The sequence below is a fragment of the Nanorana parkeri genome, unplaced genomic scaffold (assembly GCF_000935625.1).
Source record: "Nanorana parkeri isolate BGI_ZX_2015 unplaced genomic scaffold, ASM93562v1 scaffold1196, whole genome shotgun sequence".
Taxonomy (NCBI): domain Eukaryota; kingdom Metazoa; phylum Chordata; class Amphibia; order Anura; family Dicroglossidae; genus Nanorana; species Nanorana parkeri.
The window spans coordinates 301,508-322,977 of NW_017307464.1; the positions used below are offsets into that span (position 1 = coordinate 301,508).

General features: G+C 40.4%; 1 protein-coding gene across 1 annotated transcript in view; it reads right to left on the bottom strand.

The window, feature by feature from the left end:
- LOC108796928 (voltage-dependent calcium channel subunit alpha-2/delta-1-like) overlaps positions 1 to 18,369 on the bottom strand; it is a 134,061-nt gene extending 115,692 nt beyond the window's left edge. Inside the window, exon 1 of the mRNA XM_018568484.1 lies at positions 18,215 to 18,369. Within this exon, the coding sequence (XP_018423986.1) occupies positions 18,215 to 18,309 (95 nt within the window). The 5' untranslated portion in view covers positions 18,310 to 18,369. The remainder of the gene's footprint in view (positions 1 to 18,214) is intronic.
- Between the last annotated feature and the right edge of the window lie 3,101 nt (positions 18,370 to 21,470).

The following is a 21,470-nucleotide window of genomic DNA, read 5'->3' on the forward strand; positions in this document are numbered from 1 at the left end:
TATCAAATAAAAATGCAGGTTAATGAAAATTCAGGTCATCCCGCAAAACCAGTTCACACGAAACAAAATTCACACATAAAAAAGCTTTCTCTTAGCAACATCTATACCTAGAATTGAGCAAAAGCTGGAATCTGTTGTATGTATGACACTTACTTCCAAAATCCAAATCCACAGGAGCAAAATGTATAGACCTGTATTCCCAAATCCCTTTCCAGACTCTGTGTGTTGCTGGTGTTCTAATTACATGATGTTTTGAGGCTATCCATTTAGCTTAGAGTCAGACATATACAATCAATACTGCCTATAACCCCATACATGTTGATGAGAATGCAATGGGCCCCCTACCATCTAGTAGTAGGAGGAGAGGCAGAATAAAGTCAAATCCTTTATCTACGTACATTTTCTGGAATAGTGACAGTGTTGCAATGCGAGAGTCAAAACAAACAGCTATGGAAGACATTTTCAGGATGAAGTCAGCAGATGTGGCCTCCGTGGTTTTCTTTGTTAAAGAAGAACTCCGGCATGTAAAAATTAAGTACTCACTTTGGTCTAGGGTCTAAAAAACAGAAGATACACTCACATGATCCTCGGTCCTGTGGTGGTGACCGCTCACCTCTCTCCCACACTGCTCCAGCTATGGAATGTCCATCAGCATCCTCACATCCAATGCAAGTCAATAGATGTGATGATGTCATGGATCATTAGACCGCCGGAGCCCGAGCGAAGAGCCTGCAGTGACCAGTCTAACAGCCAGGCAGGACCGAGGATCAGGTAAGCATATATATATTTTTTTTATTTTAGACCCTAGACCAGCGGTTCTTAACCTGTGGGTCGCAACCCCGTTGGGGGACGAATGGCGATTTGCCAGGGGTCACCTAGCGGCTCCCGGCCGCCCAGGAGAGAAATACTTTCTCCCGGAAAGTAAACCCTTCTCTGCTGTTTTTTTTTTTTACATCGGGTCGCAGGCCGCCATCAGTCAGAGAAAAAAGAAGAAAAACCCACCATAGGAATGCATAGCTAGATTCCTATTGGCTATTTCACTTTGCAATAGCCAATAGCAAACTAGCTATTGCACCCGCTGATTGGCAGCAGCAGAGGGGGACCTGAAGTTCTCCATCAGGTCCCTTTCTAGTGATTGACAGCAGGAGAGGGCGGGTGCAATAGCTAATTTGCAATTGGCTATTGCAAAGTGAAATAGCCAATAGGAATCTCGCTGTGCATTCCTATGGTGGTTTTTTTTTTTATTCTGACGGCGTACGGTGTACACATAGCACAGCCGGCCCCGCCCACCCCAGTAGCTGGTCACATGACTGTGACACACCGCAAGGTCCTCCAACATAGTAGAGTGTGGAGGAAGGAGTACAGACTGAAGAAGGGGAAGTAAGTATATCTTATCAGGGGTAATTCTCACGGTTTACACTGAACTCTATGGGCTGCTCTGTCAGTGACAGTACTGCGGTATGTACCGCATACGTTATATAGCCACACACTTTAAATCCAATTCTTCTAGTTCCAGCTGCAGAGCCCGGTCCTGTCTTTGCCTATAGCAGTGGTTCTCAACCTGTGGGTCGCTGTGTGATTCCTGTTCTCAACCTGTGGGTCGCTGTGTGATTTCTGTTCTCAACCTGTGGGTCGCTGTGTGATTTCTGCTGTGATAAGTGAGAGTCCTCCTCAGCCCTCTCCTAGTGCAGCAGTGTCAGTTCTCCCGCCACGCCGCCAGATGTCGCTGCAGCAGCTGGGTCATCCCTAAATGTTATCGTTCGGGGTCACCACAACTTGACAAATGTTACCAAGGGGTCCCGGCCCTAGAAAGGTTGAGAACCATTGCCCTAGACCAAAACGAGCACTTAACCGTTGCAGTGCAGAAGTAACCCCACCGTAAGGGTTACATTTTTACATGCCTGGAGTTGTTCTTTAATGTTTCCTTCATTTTTCTTAATCTTAAGATTGTTGCATGAGCACTACATGTAAACCGAATCATTTTTAATTTGATTTTTTTAATATAGAAAATGAGCAAGACCGAAACTGAATGTGTGATAGCTTGTACTAAACTGAGCACTGGTTAGTTTTACACCTTTTTAAAAATCATTGTTAAATTCAGTGACAGAGTACTTCATAATTAGGGATAAGTTCGGGTTTGGTCCGCATGTCATTGACCAAATATAGCCATGTGGCCATATGAGGTCAATAATGTCCCCAGTATCCCGTTTGTTCCCATACTGTTTGTTTACGTGCGGCAGTGGGGAGGGGAATGCCCGGATGCAGCTGACTGGATGTTCACTTATGCCAGACTTCCAGGTTCTGATGAGCTTGGGTGCTGAGCAAACCTAAGCTCAACTCTATTCATGATGAGACAGAGGTGGAAGCTATTTTAAGGACAGGTTCACACCATTTTCTAGACCAGATCTGAAATGCGGTACATTGTGTTTTGCCGCGTTTTTACTGCACTTTTACTGCAATGTTGCAACGCTCCGGGGCTGGGGTTTTTTTTAGATTAAAATTGGCTTTCAGGTGCGTTCCGGTGCATTTGAATGCGATTGTATGTGTTTCCATGTGTTCCAGTGCATTCCACACCAGACAAAATGAGACCAGCAGTATTTTTTTAGTCTGGAACTAACTGCGCTGATGTGAGCAGAGGCCAGAAATAGCATAGGGATACATTAGGATGCATTTTGGGTCCAGAAACAAACAATCAGGTCTGGGCTGGAGATGATCTGGATGTGGTGTGAACGGGCCTTAAAAGATGGTTGATCTACATTAAAGTTAGAGGTAACAAAGGTGTCATGTTTTATAGGATGCATGCACACTTCATTACATAATTATGCAGCTAAATAGTTCAGAAAATGTTTTATGACCCCTTTTCCTGGAATCAAACATGGTAAGTTACAATTTTTACTGAAAATAAAAGTGCTATCATCTTTTTCTGGAATTAAGTAGGTGCTGGCCTAAGTACGCATAATGCCTCCCTCTGGAAGATTTAGTGCTCTCAGTTCAGCCCACTGTTTCACATGTCTGTTACCATATATAGTATGGTGTAATGATACCATTGTGCACAAAAGGTTCTGCAGATCCACATTCTTGAAGAAGGGCAAACTACCCTTTCAAGAATTGCTGGGTGATACAGGCTACACTCTGGCAGGGTGAACTCATTCAGTCCACAGAGCCTCGGAAGAGCAATGTACTTCCATTACAGTAAGGAGGCATTATTTAGGAAACCAATATGGAATAAATACTAGTGGTAGCTTTTGGTCTTTAAAAAAATCCTCAATTGTGCATTTCTCCCGGGAGATAAACTGAGTAACAAGGAGACTGTTACTGCCTTCCGAGTCTGCACGCTCCCTCAATGTTTGAATGGGTGCTCCGCTTTCCTCCAACATTCCATAAAAAATCTGATTGATTAATTTGCTTCCATCCTAATTGTGTATATCTGCATGAATATGGTAGGCACATTAGACTGTAAATTCCTTGGGAGAAGGGTTGGCAGGGACTGACGCAAATTGTTCTATATACCCTAGAGAGCTGTGGATTGTGTCGGTGCTATAGAAAAGACTTGAAGTAAACACATTATTCAACCTCTTGTTTCAGGACAGTACAGATATATGCACTGTAAATTATGCACAGTTATGCCTCACTAAAGAAATCCTTAAGAGCTGTAAGTGAGAGGGATGCACTATAGTTAATCAGCTAGGCTGGCTGGCTTTGCTGGTGTGTGATATGAGAGCACAATGAGGTGAAAATATATTCTGTATGATAAAGACAAGATTGAGGATTCTAACGTATGACCTCTGACTTCTTAATATTGCTAAAAAAAAGGATACAAAAGAATACTTTTTCTTTTATAACTGTGCATTTATTCTATGTGTATACGATAGAGAGAACACTGTCAACAGGCTATTTTTAGTCATTCACACCAACTCTAATATCTGCTCTGCCAGAATGAGTCACATCTTTTAGTCTATTTTGTTGAGCAGTATATAAGGGTTTTGCTGGCTCTCCAGTTTGACAGTTTATATATGTAGATATGTTTGTTAATAAAAAAAATCTAAAAGCGTGAAATATTGAAAGGGTTTTCTGTAAACATGCACTCGGAAATACACATATTTTGTGCAGATTTTTTATTTTGTTTTGGTGGTCTTAGTATATAGTGACCACTATATACTAAGACCACCAAAAAAAAAATAGAGCAATGAATCTAGATGTAATAATCACAAAAACTGCACCAGAAGCAGGCTTAAAATTAGGTAGAGTACTTGGGTAGAGTCTATCACTGAGACAGTTGTTCCCTGTGGTGGATGCAGATTTAATTACTCATGTTCAGCATTGGATGAGCTTTTTGCTTCAAGTGACACTAAACTCAGGAGTTCAATCCTAAAAATGCATTCAAGTACCCTATTATCAAAAATTTAGATTATATTGCCTATTGCAGATTCAGTCTTCCCAGCCTGGTGCAGGTCTACAATTTTGTTTCTGGTGTCCTTCGACAGCTCTTTGGTCTTCACCATAGTGGAGTTTGGAGTGTGACCTTTTGAGGTTGTGGACAGGTGTATTTTATACTGATAACAAGTTCAAACAGGTGCCATTGATACAGGTAATGAGTGCAGGACAGATGAGCCTCTTAAAGAAGAAGGTACAGGTCTGTGAGAGCCAGAACTCATGCTTGTTTGTAGGTGACCAAATACTTATTTTCCACCATAATTTGCAAATAAATTTGTTCCAAATCAGCCAATGTGATTTGTCTGGATTTGTTTTCTCATTTTGTCTCTCATAGTTGAGGTCTACATATGATGCCAATTACAGGCCTCTCTCATCTTTTTAAGTGGGAGAACTTGCACAATTGGTGGCTGACTAAATACTTTTTTGCCCAACTGTACAAATGTCAATCTATGATCACAGTTGCTGATACTGACCACCTTTCCCCACCTAATGTACCTTACTATTGGCCCATCACTGTTATGGGTCCCTTATTAGCCAATATTAGGGCGCAGTAGTAGGTGAACCGGATGCTGGTCGCTACTGCAGATCTGAGCATCCAGGTATTCAAAGCTCCACGGGGGCTCTACAAAGAATCAGGTTTTGGTATTGCTATAAAAGCACCTGGAGGTACCTACTACACAAAGCTTCAGCAGCAAATTCTAAATGTAGACATATCAGTAGTAACTCACAGCAAACTGCCGAGCTACAATATCAATCTTACCTATCAGTTTATCTTCTGCTTAGATAATCATTATAAAATCTTTGAAAGAACAAAAAAATAAAGATGGACCATGTATCTCCTGATGCTAAAAATTAAGTTATTATATATACATATATATATAATGCTCACAAATTTGCCAGTCTCTTGGCATACATAGCTGAAATTACATCTCAGTCTTGGCTTTCTAACATTGCTATAATCCAATTAGTAACAGGCCGAATGAACTGACCAGCCTTTTAAAGATGCTTTAGAAAATCTGAATACAATGATCAAGTATATGGAAAATATGTATGTACTGTACATGAAATGATGCGGAAAACATTAGCAGAAAAATGGACCTACAGGGTATTTAGTCATTATTAAGGAAATAAGTCACTTAGTTCCACACGTGAAATCTATTTCGTTTAGCACATGGTGTCAAAATGTGTATGAAACTACATTACAAGGATGGATCATGTAATCAAGACTTCGCTAAAAATAAACCATATCTACCTACAACTATACAAAAATGGTTTGGTTTGCTAGTTAAAGTAGAACTATGACATGAGTGATTTCCACTCACCTCATAGTTCTAGCCGACCTGTGACAATGAGACTGTCACAGGTCGGCTCAGTAGATAGGGAGATGAGCGAACAGATACCGGCATTCGTTCACCTCTCGATCCTGTCACGGCTCTCTGCCGTGACAGGAGAGGGGCTGGATTCGCCCCTCCCCGCCAGCGCTGACTGGCAGAACGGACGGGGGAGGGGGCGGGTACAGCTGGCTCTGCCTCTAGATAGGCAGAGCCAGCTGTCACTCACGCAGCTGGGCGGATCTCGACATCGATGACGGGATCCGCACCGGCTGCGGCGTTTCAGTATACCGTGAGCTGTAGCTCGCAGTATACTGAGCTTAGGGTAACGGGAGGACGCTAGTTTGCGTCCTCCCGTTACCCTAAGGGGAACTATGGGGAAAAGCCCTGACCCCATAGTTCTCCTTTAAGAATGAATTAATAGCCAGTCCAAAGCTCCTGTGATCTCACGGTGCCTAATAAGATACCAGATACTGGTGCTACCGACAGCGGGCCTATAGTCCTGCAAACACAGGTTCGATTAAAATCCTCAGTAATTTAAAGGGGAGATCATAGCTACTTCCCTACAATACACAGATATATTTCATTTCAGCAGATACATGGTAGATAACTATTTGGAAAAGTTGCATCAGTGGTGAGCTGATCCATACAAAATAAAAGTTACCAGAATAAAATCAATAAAAATAACACTAAATATAAGGCGGATGGAAAAAAAGGAGGGAAGAATGAGTGCAAGCTGTGAAATGTATTCCATGTCATGCCAGACAAATTTAAAAGGGGCATTATAAGACTGGCCATTGCAGCACATCAGTTGATCATATGCATTCATAACAATTAATATTTATATTTGCTGTTCAGAAAATAAAGTCTTCAATGGAGCCAACTAAGATGTGAACACAGAAGACACTAGACATATACAGTATGTAATAAGCAATCAAACAGGATTTGATACTTTGTATATTGTCGTTATGCCGTGGCCTTCATCTCTCCTTGATCTTTTTCTATCACCTGCTAAGCTACATCTTTCCTTTCTATTCTGTACCTCTGTCGTCTCGTCACCTGTTCCTAGTCAGATGAATCCCTAGCACATTATGTGAATTGTTGGCACCAAAGTCTTCATATTACCTGTGACTTCTGGGAAAATAATTGATAATTCAGTTACTCCTCTGATCTGTTCCCCGATTCCTGTTGTCAATCTATTGACCTCCTGCCTACTTTCAGCATCAAACTCTGCCTGCCTAAGCTTTTCTCCTTTGTTATGACTCTTCCCAAATGCTACTTGCCTTGACCTTCAGCTTGTGTTACACCTGAATGCTGCCTGCCATTATATTTTTCTGCTTATGGAATTATTTCTTGCCTGATGGTTCAGGATTTCAGCTTGGTGAACTATCACCTCATCAAATGTCACCAGAGGAGCAAACCTGTAAGTTTCCCACAGAACCACCTCTTTGCAGGGGAACCTGGCAGTATCCAGTCGATTAACAGGTTCCTATCAATCAGCATACTGGAATTCACCATGATGATGAGGGTGCTGTAGATAAAAGTGGATGTCATAGTATAAAACAAAAATAGAATATGTTGCCAGCACACCTTAATTCTTCCAGAAAATCAAATTTTATGATAGTATTTTATATATCACACCATAGTGCAACATAGAGCGTTGCAGGACTCTTTTATCAAGGCATGTGTGACAAAACATGGCAAAGACCAGGCACGCCTTAGACAGGGCATTTTCTGAATGCACTGGGCCTGTGTGCAAGTTTTTAAGTTGGACCCTCCATGAGCATACAGCAAGAGAGTCATGGCACACTCCAGTCACCTACATGTGTACTCTTTTTAAAAAAAGATATATATATTAAGTAATTAAACAGAGTGTGTAGGCCACCATGGCAAATGGTGGGTGTGGCCAGGTTGTGTGGAATGTTGGATTACACCCACCTGTCCTGTGCAGCTCTCTCTTTACACAGTGACAGCGAGAACCAGAATGAACCATCATGGACCACACCCCTAATGTGTGTAGTGAGTTCACAGTGGGGCCATCCCCCTTGGGGCCCATTGTAAACTCACTACACATTAAAGGTGTAGCCCATGATAGTGCACACATGGATATGCCCCTACCTTAGATTCCACAACAATCATTTAGAGACCTTCCTCGGAGACCATAACATACAGGGGTACAGGTACTCTTAAAAACTAGACCACACAGGGACTCAGATACACAGGCATGCCCTTGGCCAACTGTTCTCGCAATGCTTGTCATATTTGTTGTATGCTGCCAGCCCAAACATTAGTAATAAATTTAAACTGACCAACTCTTTTACAAGGGCAATATTTTATTAAATTATTCTTATAACTATAAAGCTATACAGCAACTACACAAGACCAGTGGCAGCGTTACGAGGGTGCTTGGGAGTGCTATAGCACCCAAAATACTCTGATAGCACAGCCATCTCATCAGCAGCAAGTGCGACCAATGATAATTTGATAAATTTAGCCTGACAGACTCTGCTTTTCATCTTAGAAATGACAAAAGACAGGAGGGACTTCTTCACTTACTTCTGTCCACCGAGCAATCTTCAGACTCCCTGTGGGCTATGGCTTCCGATAATTAAAGTATAGTTCCGGCCTGCGCAGGCTGCTAGAGCTCAGAACTGTTCCTGGCAGATTGATATGTCAACCCTAGAGTCTGCACATAATCATTCTGACTGCCCTGTGTTAATAGTACTGACTGTGCTCTCTGCCTTTATATTACAATATTTTCAGATCAGTTTTTCACCATCTGTAAAACACATTTGGGCGACTTCAAAAAAACTTGAGCAAACAGAATCTGGAGCACATGCCCATAGCAACCAAAGTTTAACAGAACAAACAGAAAAGAGTTGCTATGGGCAACTGCTCCAGATTCTGTCTGCACCACTTTTTATGAATTCCCTCCATTGAATAGAGACTAAGAGCACAGTTTGTCTGATGAACACAGGGCAGTCATTAAGAGTACAGGCAGTGTTGGGCAGAGTGATAGTTCTCCTAGGCTACTTACATAGTTCCGACACCAAAGAGAGACCTGGGAGCGGGAGGTCAGTGCCATGGGGCCCCTGCATCTTCCCTCACGAGAGTAACCACTAAGTAGCAATGATTTATCTTTCTAAGCTCCCAATGACCATCAATGAAAGGGGCTTTTGATGGAGGGAGCAGTGACCACTAACCATCAATGCTACATGGGGCACTGACAACCAATGCTGGGATGGGGTTAGCATTGACGACCAATGCTACAGGGGTTAACCAACCACTAATGCTGAAGAAGGCATTGACCACTGAACACCAATACTCTAGGGGGCACTGACCACCACCATTTAAGTGAACCATTGAACACAGACCACCATCTTTTAGGAGGTCACTCAACCAACGTTTTAGGGTGCCCTGACCACCAATATTTTAGGGAGCACAATTACTAACCTATTAAGGGTGCACTCATCACTGAATATCAAGGGAGCACTTACTCCTGACTTCTGCGCTCTATAATGTTATAATGTGTTCTACATACTCTGATCAAACTTCAACATTGCAACTTTGTAGCAAATCACGAGGTGAGAGGCTGCAGCGGGGGCTGATCTGTCTCATATATTTGTGAACACATCCAAGAACTGCACAGTCATCAGGTTTTAAATGATAGTGTCATCTATGAGCTAGCATCTAAGTCTAGGAAATAGCTGATTAATAAAACTTGAACAAAGATGGCTCTGTACTTCTGGAAATAAATGGAGATGAAGGAATTGTCAGGGGAAGTACTGTGATATCTGAGAAATAGAAACCTGTAAGGCCTCATTCAAACTGGCAGTGTCAAACCTGCATTTATATGCATTTTGAGGACATTTCTTAAAGCATATACTGTACATGCGTTTAATGATCCCATCCAAAATGAACATTTACCTCCATTTAGGTTGAGTTGAGTTTAGCTGAATTTAGAGAAAATTGAATTCTGTGCATCCAGGATGTGACTATAAACTCTAAGGACCCATTCACACAGGGACACATTCCACGTTCTGGGATTCTTGTGGCAAGAAAGCATGGATTCCTGTGGTAGGAATCTTAGGCGTCCCTGTTCAGATGGAGCCACTATAGCCATTGAAGTTAAAGGTGACAGTAGCTGCATCTGTCAGAGGCTGTCTGCATATAATCATACATAGTATGATTATATTTGGTTTGGACTATATTTGGTTTGGGATGGATGATTGTCGCTGCACGATGGATAGATGTGCCACTGACAGATGCGACTGCTGTCATTTACTTGAAGGTGGCCGCATCTCAATAGGGACATCTGGTATTCCTGATGCAAGAATTTTTAGGTTCTTCCCACAGGAATGCCAGAATGTCCCATGTGAATGCGGCCTAAAAGTGACTAAATGCAGTGTAAAATTTGCTTAAACTTTCCAAATAACTTCTTCTGTGTTTAGCACAGCTAAACGCAGAATTGAAAGTGTGAATTAAAGTGTTACACTTACACATTAGGCAGCAGAGTTGCACTTAAAGTGACAATAAATCCTCCCATTTTGTTTCCCCATTGTAATACTGCTTTAAGTACTTACCTTAAATGATGCCTCTTCATCCAATCATCTTCTTCCTTCCACTTGTTTCAAGCAGTCTCTCCAGCGCAGTTGCAGGTCTCTGATCAAGCGCAGACTGCTGTCTCTTCCTGTCCCACGGTGTCTGTCTGGTGTGCATGCTCACGGCTGTTTGCATTCACTTCTACTGAGTCTCTCTTCTCCCCTCCAGTGATATGGACTGCGCAAGCGCCGGCCCACATCATCCTCCTGCACTGCCATTTGGGACCAGTGTACTGCAGCCGGGAGTGAGTGGCAGAGACAGAGGCAAGTATTTACTTGTTTGGCAACTTTTTTAATTTGTTTTCAATGTTTTTGCATATATCTACCACTTGCTAGCAGTAGATATATGTAAAAAAATGGAGACTGTAATCCTACTTTAACTAGCCATTTAAACAAGAACTGCAGTCTAAATGAGGAATATTCTATAGTACCTATGAGCAATGCAATTTAGGTCTCTAAATGCAGCTTATAAAATGTCCATCTCAATTCTTGAAGATGAAATGGCTTCTATTTTGCAAATGAGATACTTTTCCGACCCAGGCACCCATAGTCATTTGTTGTCTGTTACCAAACTGGGACCTTTTTTTAATTATTTCATAAGAGTATGACTGCTAGAGGCATAGTGATCCATAAATAGCAACAATGTTTTTATTTTATTCTTTAAAAAAAAAAAAATTTAAAGGGTTATAGTTTTCCTAAAAATGCCCTGGGGTTAAGTTATATTGTCATCGTAAATATAAACTGTACTTAGTGGAGTTCTTTGTTAAGTATCTTGTATGTTCATGGTAATCAATCTTGACAAGTCAAAACAAAATCTAAAAAAATGCTTACTTAATGTAAAATGTAATACTCAAGCTCAACCCAGGCCTACTAGAACAGAGTTAAAAACAACAGCTGTAAGGAGATATGAAATGCAAACTATAAACTTGTGTGTGAGATTTGACCAAATCAGGAGACAGGCTGACAGTTTAAAGTACAACTAAAGGCCCCCATATGACAATCTAAACAAGAACCACATCAAGTTACTATGTGATACACAAGCATCATAAAGAAAACAAAAACTCTTTCTTTAGCCTCCCTGACTGACCCAAAATCCTCTTTCATTTGTGTCTCATATGCTTCCCATCCCAGACACTTCAGCTCACAGTGGGAGTGTTTCAGCAGAGACAGCGCTATCAATCCAGAAAGCAGTGGGCAGGACTAGGTGTGGCCAAGTGCTAACTGACATGCTAAAGGCTTGTGATTCAGCAGTGACAATGCTGACAGCCACGCTGCCACCAAAATCTTCTTATTCGACTGTAGTGCAAGGAGGCACAATCTACATGAGAGTGGAAACTCTTCTTTGAATTCAGGAGCAGTGCAGCATTGTTACCAAGCCATCACAGGAAGCTGCATTATGTGGACTTTACTGACACGATCAACAAGTATTTGTGAGAGTTTGCAGGGATACTAAAAGGAAAACAGTAAGGACAGATGCACTCTGGTATATTGAGAGGAGGACTCCTGATGTGAAGGGGAGGACTCTGATGTACAGGGTGGCTTATGATGTAATGGGGAGGACTCTTGTGTATATGGGGGCTCCTGATTTGATAAATGGGGGGGGTGCTTTATATAAATAAAGTAAAAACCTCCATATACAGAATGCAATACAAACAGTGATCCAAAGGAAAAAACTAGGGATGCACCAATCTAAAATTTTTAGCCTGAAACCAAAATTTCTGAATTTGTCAGGCAAAAACCAAAAATGCATTTTTTTTAACCTTTTTACATTTAAAAAAAATGTTTTAATTATTTATTTTTTTATTTTTTTACTGTTATGGGCTTTTGGGAAATATCAATGATGATCTAAACAGACCACTTATATTTCCCTTTTAAAATAGAAAAAGAGATTGAGGACACAGAGTCTTCAATCTCTTATTGTGCAGCCCCAGCACTCAATGGTCAGGTAGCTCTCAGTACAGAGACTTCATGTTTATTCACAATCTGGAGATAGTAAATATTTACTATCAACCCAGTGATGAATGGATAGGATGCCTCTTTACTGAGCTGCTTCCTGTTCATTCATTAAGTGAGCAGATAGTTAATATGTACTTGGTCCCCATTCATAAATGAACAGGAAGTGATGTATAGCACTATAGAAGAGCAAGGAGAAATAGTAACGAGGAAGGAATAAGGAGAGAAAAAACATAAAGAAGTGGTCTCAGAAGAAGTATACTCAGTCTAAGATAGTAAAGGTGGTATTGAAACTAAGGGTAATCTACCAATCATCAGATATGTTCCAGGATGTATTTTCAGAGAATTTGATCCAAGCATCCAATCTATAATAGAAGCGCCGCTGGTTGTTTTGCCTATATGCAATACGTTTGTCATATTTACAGTGTGAGGAAACTTATGTAGAACTATGCTATGGGTACATTCATAGTTCGCATTTACTGGCAATAAAGAGTCTTGCTGGTATATTTTTTTTTAACCTTGGTTTGTTAGATAAGCTATCCAATAATTTAAGAGAGGTGACCCCCCAGAAAAAATATCTATGACCCTGACTGTCAACACATGTGCATATAGCATAGTTTGTACACCACCCTCCTCTACCTCCTAGTCTGAGTGCTGCTGTACATGGCAATACAGGAGTCTAAATCAGGCACTTACTCTAGCAGAATTTATAATACGTGTAATGATATCAAAGAATAGTTAGCTGTATTAAGTTGATTGAGTTGATCTTCAAGTAAATCCAGTATAACGTTTTGTAGTTAATAAGTTAATACTGATATGACAATAGTATAGCAGCTTTGGGATTATCAATACCCAGCTCTCTCTGGTTTGTTTATGAGTATAGAGAGGACAGGAGTATATTACAACAAGCATTTCTTCCATACAAAACCGGTAACTTATGGCTATTACTATTACATGCTAAGTACTGTTAAACTGGTCAAGGCATGGACTACAAACACAGCCTATACATGACCTAAAATCTATGTGAGTTTGCTTTGCAGGCAAGCAGCTAATGACATATTTTATATCATGTTGTCCTGAAGGTTTTTTTTAAATAATATATTCATTTGGTAAAATAGCATCTGTTGATAGACCAAAAAAAAAAAATCAATGCTATTTATTTTATGACCACATCGTCTTGATGACTATTTTCATACACAGAATAGTGCACAAAGCAGTGGTGGCTTTTGGATTGTTAGGTCCACCCCCATCTATTGTTACTTTACTTTTAAGTAAACGTGTGTTGCACAAGATTGATGGCCTTTATACAGCTTAGGAAAAGAAAGGCCACAAAACATAAAGACAGAATAACACATCATTTTTATGTTATGTCCAGCGCAATGACACATTTAGCCTTGTATTTCTCTACTAAATCTGTGCCACGAACAGTCGTGAATAGAATGTCATTTGTTTTCTTTTTCAGTTAATTATAAATAATGAATGACAACAATTTTGTATCCAGTTATGTCGGACTCTGAGTATGTTAGTGCAATATTAATACACAGGATGAATGAGAAATGTTTACCAACACATGGGTACACCTTCACCAAAACTATTATTGTTAATATTTAGTGAAGAATAACACAATGCAAATCAAATAGAAATCTGGAACCACCCATTTTGAACAATAATCAAAACTTCATCAGGGAAAAGCAACCCTAACAATGGTGAAAACATGTCTTAAATGGTTATATTTTACAATCATACTTATTTAAGTAGAAAGCATACAACACATTATTGCTTACTGGTGAATATATTATATATATATATATACACACAGGTGAAACTCGAATAATTAGAATATCGTGCAAAGTTCATTTATTTCACTAATGCAACTTAAAAGGTGAAACTAATATATGATATATACACACACACTTATGTTTGTGTATCTTAAGCCCTTGGGAATAGTCAAGAGATATCAAGAGAACATTGTACCCAGTGTTGATACATTTATGGCATTTGTAATAAAATATGGATTGAAATAAATGATCAGCAACTATCTGTTCGCTGAGATGCACTAAGCATTCTTAATTAAAATGTTTCAGTGGAACTTGAATGATTAAAGGGTGTGAAATAAACCAAACAATAATTGGTTATATGCCCATACATTAGTATCACATCTACATGGTGCTTAATCTGTATAAATAAATCACACCTAGTAGTGAAATGACTGCAGGCGAAAGTCAGTCTCCAGACAGCAATGCTGAAATAAATGAAGAATGGAAGGCCAAGGCAACCAACTAGGTATACATGTAATTAAAATTCATATTTTACCAAACTGTCATGTAACATAGAAAAGGAGGCGGATTAGCATCAGAATGGAACTGCTTCAGTGGATTCACAGACATGGGCATCAAAACCCAGAGTATGTGTTTTAGAGCTGTACATTTCAAGATGAGCCTTGTGATTGATTTCGTAGTGTGTGGTGATGTATAACTGTCTAATGTAACACATGCTCACTGTCTGCCCTCAGGGATCTACATGCAAATTAGACAGATCGGCTAATCAGATTATTCTTGGTAGCAGTGAGCTGCTTTTGTGAAGAGCCAATTGTTCTTACTTTAGATATATCTGTACATCCATTTAATTTGACTTACATTGCTAACACCAGCTACGTAAAGGAAAGGTCTAAGAATTCCATTGTATGAAATCCCATTTGGGCTCGCAATTGATTCGAAATATAAGCATCAACCTGTCACATCAAAATAGGGAATATTGGAAGGCACAAGCTCAACAAGTAAGCCGCTCAGTCTCTTTCTGTTAAATCTACTTTTACAAATTATGCATCTACACCCAAAACACACACACGACTCATATCTTCGTTTATATGTATACTTTCATATATAAGAAATATATCTGTGCATTTACAGGCAAAACACACGAATCGTATCTGTGTGTATATGCATATGTTTAAACATATAGATATGATAGCTGAGTGTGCAAACATATTAAGACAATCAAAAAAAAATATTTTCTGTAATAAACACTTATTTTTGAAAAATTATAAAACTGGTACAAAAACTAGAAAGGGAAAATATACATAGTATACCTCAACCTCGGATTTTTAATAACAATATTGCACTTTGAAAAGGCTTGTTCTGTTCAATAAGTAAACAGGCAGCCCATGTCTCCAAAATACTAGTGTTTTCCAAGACTTTTTTTTATACAGAGATCAATTACATGCATTTTTTTTGTAATATGCAAGGCAACCTTTTCATCCAACTTCCATCAGGTAAATGAATATTTTCATGAATGCTAATGTGCTAAAAAGCACATTTACAATTTCTTGAAATATGCCCTTTATTGCACTCTAAAAACGATCTACAATGTAGTCTAGATTTGATGTCGCATAGGGGGAAAAAATACAACTTATAGAAGAAATAGTATGCATGCAGCCCAAGAACAATAAAGAACAATATTACATTAAAACCAATATCAGTCAGAATTTCGCTTTTGGAATGCAATTAGCGAAAGTAGAATAGAGATGGGTGCTAAATCCTGATGTCAGGCAGTACAGTACAAAGCATTTGCCCATGAACCTGGTTTCCTGTTGCTCTGAATCATTAACGTAATATTTCATTATATTCTGGGATTTCTTGCCTCCCTAGATACAAGATAAAGAAAGCACAGCACCCTCTGTAAACATGCACATTTCATGATCAGATTTCAAAGAACCAAAGCAGGTATTATGGTCACACCTGTGTACAGCTTTTAATGCAAATATTATGGCTTCATGGTGTGCTTTTTAATATAAATGCTTCCCATATAGTCAAAATCATAGAAATAAAATGAATGACAGATGTGTATATTGTGCCCCTGTACTGCAATGCTAATCTGCCCCTTTAATAAATGCATTTGTAGCAGCCAGCACTGCTTAGAATTACATATATACATGGGCCAAGATCATTAATGATTTGACACATAATAGCAGATGACACACCAGCTTAAATTGAAAGGAATATGTGCAAAGCACCACCTGTTCTCTCAATCCACAAACTAAGACAGCAAGTGACCAGTGTGCTTAAACATATATATTCTTTTTTTTAACTGTGCACATGGAAGAAATTGGTACTTTATCAACCCTAACATATACAATGATGCACGTTTCTTTGAGGGTATCAAATCAATTAGAAATGATCAAATATAATATATATAATAGGATACCATAACAAAAGATCCACTCGCTGTAATAAATACATATACAAACATATAGACAGATGGATATATTATATTTGTCTGTGTATACAAACACATATGTAAACACACTTACATACATAGGCGGATGTGTGTGTATGGTTTTTTATTAATTTTAAAAGAAAATGTATATATATAAAATTATAAAACACACACACATTATATAATATAATAGGTGTCAGGAAATATATATATATATATATATATAAAATAAATGATACATATACGTACTCTGTGTATAAAAATAATAAGCAACGAGACTCATGAAAATGTGCCATTTACATATATGACAGAACATTTCTACTTTCCATTTTCTTTCCATGTTCACATCATTTTAATATTTTTGCCACCAGAGATTTTCAGTGGCAGCTTGTGTCTTGGACTAAATAAAGGCACATTGGCTAGATGTAGTGACACACTCCCTAAGGAATATAGTAAATACTTTTCACAACAGTGAATGAAATTTTAATGTGTTCTCGACATCTGAGGTGGTGAATATCAGTGAGTTGTCTAAGGACACTCCTGAGATGTTTCCATGCTATAAATCAACATGGAAACATATTATATAAACACAAAATAGTTTCAATGGGGGACCTGAATTTATTGTGAAAATAAAAGGTTGCTGAAAAAAAATAACAACAAACACAGGTGGAAAACACAAAGCCTGGTGCTTGATTTGAAATGTATTTTACCCTCCACATGTCAGCAGATGTACTAGTAGAAAGTCTATCTATCTATCTATCTATCTATCTATCTATCAGAGTGTAGGATCATTGTAAATGTTTAATACACAAGAAGCAAACCCTGAAATATTCTCAGCCTCCTAGAAAAGTCTATGCTGTGTGCTGCCAATTATTCTTGGTCGGATACATAATGGAATAAATCCTGGGAACAGGATCCATTTATAACAGCACACAAGCTACACTAATTGGACAAATGTACTACTGGCAAGCGGTGGAAAGTCTCTTCCATCCTGCACTGCCCTAGCCAGAGTCAAGGCACAGAAGAGCACATCAAGATTTGGGCTTTGTTTGGCTGAGGATATTTCCTCCTCTTCCCTCCACTCCCATACAGGCAAAATATTTCTAATGGCAGTACATAAACTTAGGTATTTGTAAGTCAAAATAAGGCTCATTTGGTCCTAGATGTGCATGATAAAAGCAGTATTGGTACCCATCCCTTCTAGGGTCCTATGGCTCAGATGCCAGCTCCCTATTCCATCTCTTCTAGACACTTGATTTATGAATACAGGCAGCAGAGAGATTCATGGGTCTCTTTCTTTTTTTTTTCTCTTCTCCAGGAAGCAACAACTGTCACAACAAGCGTGCTTGATGGGTCCCTGCTTGTATGATCAGTGAGGAAGAAGCAGCATGCGTCCTGCTAAGTGCATTCTAGGAGAACTAGATGAGATCTGGAGGTTCACTCCCATGCCCAAGCACGACCTTCCCTTATAAAGAGATCACATGAAACTTTATTCCCAGCTCAGCTTAATAGCCGGTTATATTTAGAGCCGGGACCTGAGTTTTGCTCCCTTGCAGATTCCCGGGGACTGGGAAAAAAAAAAGTAATTCCCTATCAGCAAGCAGTGGAAATGTCACAGCCGCGATCGCTACCTCGTACACGGTGACGGTATACATAGCCGATACAAAGCTGGGTACTTACGTTGCTGCGGTAGGAAAGTATTCTTCAGAGGAACGGCAGATCAGCATGGATTGGAAAAGTGTCAGAGTAAAGACTAGAAACCAGGAAGCAGCCATCTTCACAATCTAACAGGCAGATCTCCTATCCAGTGCAATGTAGGGATGGGATGGAGAGAGAGAGAGGGAGGAAAAATAATAAAGAAATAACAGTACAACTCCAGTCAGCAATAGGATGACACTGGGCTGAGCGCTACAGTTTTTTGTTTTTGTTTTTACTCTGGCAGGGGGATCTGATGAGCCGCCATCAGTGATACTTTAGGATGAGATCTCTCAGCTCCCAGTCTCCTTCTCTCCGTTTCCTTTTCTGATTTATTCCCCCGATGGCAGGGAAGGGGAGGGAGGATGAGGTGGGTAAGTTGCAAGGGAGGAGTGAGGGGAGGCTCCTGCACTGATCACACGCTGCTGGAAAGTTAAGTGCACGGTGTGAGGCTCGATCACGGCTGACAGCTGGCCACGCCCAGGAGAAGGAGCACGGGCTGGAAGTTTACCGATCGTCTGTCAATGGGCAAGTGGCAGACTTTTCCCCTGCTGTGCATCACACGATCTGCATCCACAAGCTCCACTCCTGCATTACCGTAATTACCCTTCTGCTGCTGCTGCAGACCTATTGTTTCCAATTACCGACATATCTGGCAGCAACCGGCAGCTTTTTTTTTTATCAGCCATGCTCATCTTCATAGAAAAAGAGCCTGGGAGACTGGAGCTGAGACAAGAATGGTATGCTGCTGGCTGACACATGCAGCACACTTCTGCTCCAGGCTGCCCTTACATGTCTGTCTTCACTCCAACTTGGAAAGGTTGATTTTTTTTTTTTTTTTTTTAGTGTATGTGAACCTAAAGGAAGGGATCTGTAAACAATCTGCCTGTCTCCTAACAAAATATACAGAGGGGGATTTATCAAAGCTGGAACAGACAAAATCTCCCATGACAACCAATCAGCTTCAGTTTGTTCACTAAAGCTGGCCATACATCTATAGATTATATGTAGACTTTCTATAGTCAGATGGAAAAAGTGAAACAGATTCCTCCATCTACGCTGTGTGGATGGCGGAATATCCCACTGGACCAAGCTTCAGTAGCTTGCTAGTCAGCCCCGCTGATGGTCAAAATGTTTGAACAATCTGATTGGATGCAGGCATTGTTCAGGCATTTTGAGAGCCAGCAGTGCTGAGTAGCAAGATACTGAAGCTTGGCCCAGTGGGAGATTCCTCCATCCACACAGTTTAGCGTAGATGGAGGAAACTGTTGCACTTTTTCCATCTGACCACAGAAAACCTGCAGATAATCTATAGGTGTATGGCCAGCTTTAGGCTTTGGAAATGAAAGCTAGAAACTGAATGGTTGCCACAGACAACTGTTTCAAATTTTGTCTGCTCGAGTTTTGATAAATTCCCCCATTATTATTATTATACAGGATTTATATAGCGCCAACAGGTTGTGCAGCGATTTACAATATAAGGAAGACATTACAATTACAGTACAATTCAGGACAAGAAGGTAAGGAGGGCCCATCCCCTGAGGGCTTACAATATTACAAAACATAATTTTTTTAAAATTAAAAGTTACACTAAACTCAGGAGTTAAATCTGAAAAATACATTCTAACTATTAACCTCCCTGGCGGTCTGATTATCTCAGTATTTTTTCTCTTTTTTCTTTCTTTTTTTTTTCCGTTTTCCCCCCCTATTTTTTACTTTTAAATTTGCAGCCGGTTCCGCCCCCCTGCGACGCGGGCGCACGCAAGAGAAGGAACCTGGAAGACGGATGCCGGCATCGGCTGAAGGACACAGCGGGGCTCGTAGGGACAAGGTAAGTGACGCACAGTGTAATCCCGAGTGTGGCTCGCTTTTGGTACTGAAAATTAACCCTGAGCCACACTCGGGATTACCGCCAGGAAGGTTAACAAAAGTACTCCAACTATTAACAAAAATGTATCTTATTTGTGTATCACTCAGCTGTAGATCCTCAAATCATCTCTGGATTCATGCTGACACTGTCCTTCCTTCTGGAGGGTGGCTACTTTTCTTCCCCATGGTCCCTGTGTGTGTTGTAAAGTAGTCACCGCTTTAAGCTCACTCTCATGATGGATTATTTTGTATTGAGATTCTAGTCCACAGGGACCATGGAGAACAAAAGTAGCCACACAAAAAAACATATTAAACAAAAAAAAAGAATGTCATTCTGCGGCGGGAGTTCGTCGGGAGCGTACAGGGTTTAAAAAAAAAAAGTTTTTTTAAAACCTTTAGTCATTCACAATGGGGGGCGGGGCACATCTGGGTACCACCTGATGGTACCCACCTGATGTAAATAAGCCCCCTGCCCGCACCCCCACAACCACCACCCCATGGCTTGTGGGAGGGGGCCTGTTATGGAACGGAGGATCCAGCTGCCGGCGCCCAGCAGGGAGGACAGAAGCTTTCAATAGGCTGAACGGGGCAGTACAGGGAGAGACAGCTCTGAGGATGCCGAGCGAGGCGGTGTGAGAAGAGACAGCTCGCAGGTTGCCGAGTTGGGCTGTGCTGTCAGCTGTCACAGCCGAAGTCAGGATGGAGAGTGGACTACAAGCGCTCAGCGATCAGAACTGATCGCTGAGTGTTTGTAAATTACTGAGGACATAGTATGCTTGCTGTGTCCCCAGTTATGAATGAACATAAAGTCCTCTACATCACGTCCTGTTCATTCATGATTGTGAACATAATAACTCATATTATTTCCACAGTTCATGAATGGACAAGGAGCACTCAGTATAGAAGCTTCCTGTTTATTCATAACAAGGGCTGCAGAAAAAAGGATTGAGGAATCTATTTTAAAAGGAAATATTTCCCCAAAGTCCCTAACAGTAAAGTAACACAAAAATACATGAATAATACAAAAATTAAAAAATTATTGTAAACATTTTTAAAAGCTTGGAAAAAAAAGTAATTTTCGGTTCCGGCCTGACAAAATGTAAAATCAAAATTTCATTTTGGTGCATCCCTAATGTATACCAAATGTTGCTATGCTTATCTACATTAACCTCTTGCCGTCCGCCCGTAGTAAAAAAACGGACGGACGGCACTGCAGCATCTGCGGGTTGCCGTCTCCAGACGGCAATTTTTTTCTGCTCGCGCGCACCCCCTAGCGGGCACGCACGGGCAGAAAAGACCCGTCCAATGCGAACACCCGGTACCGGGTGTTACACATATAGGCGATCAGCGGGTCCATAGCCCGCCGATCGCC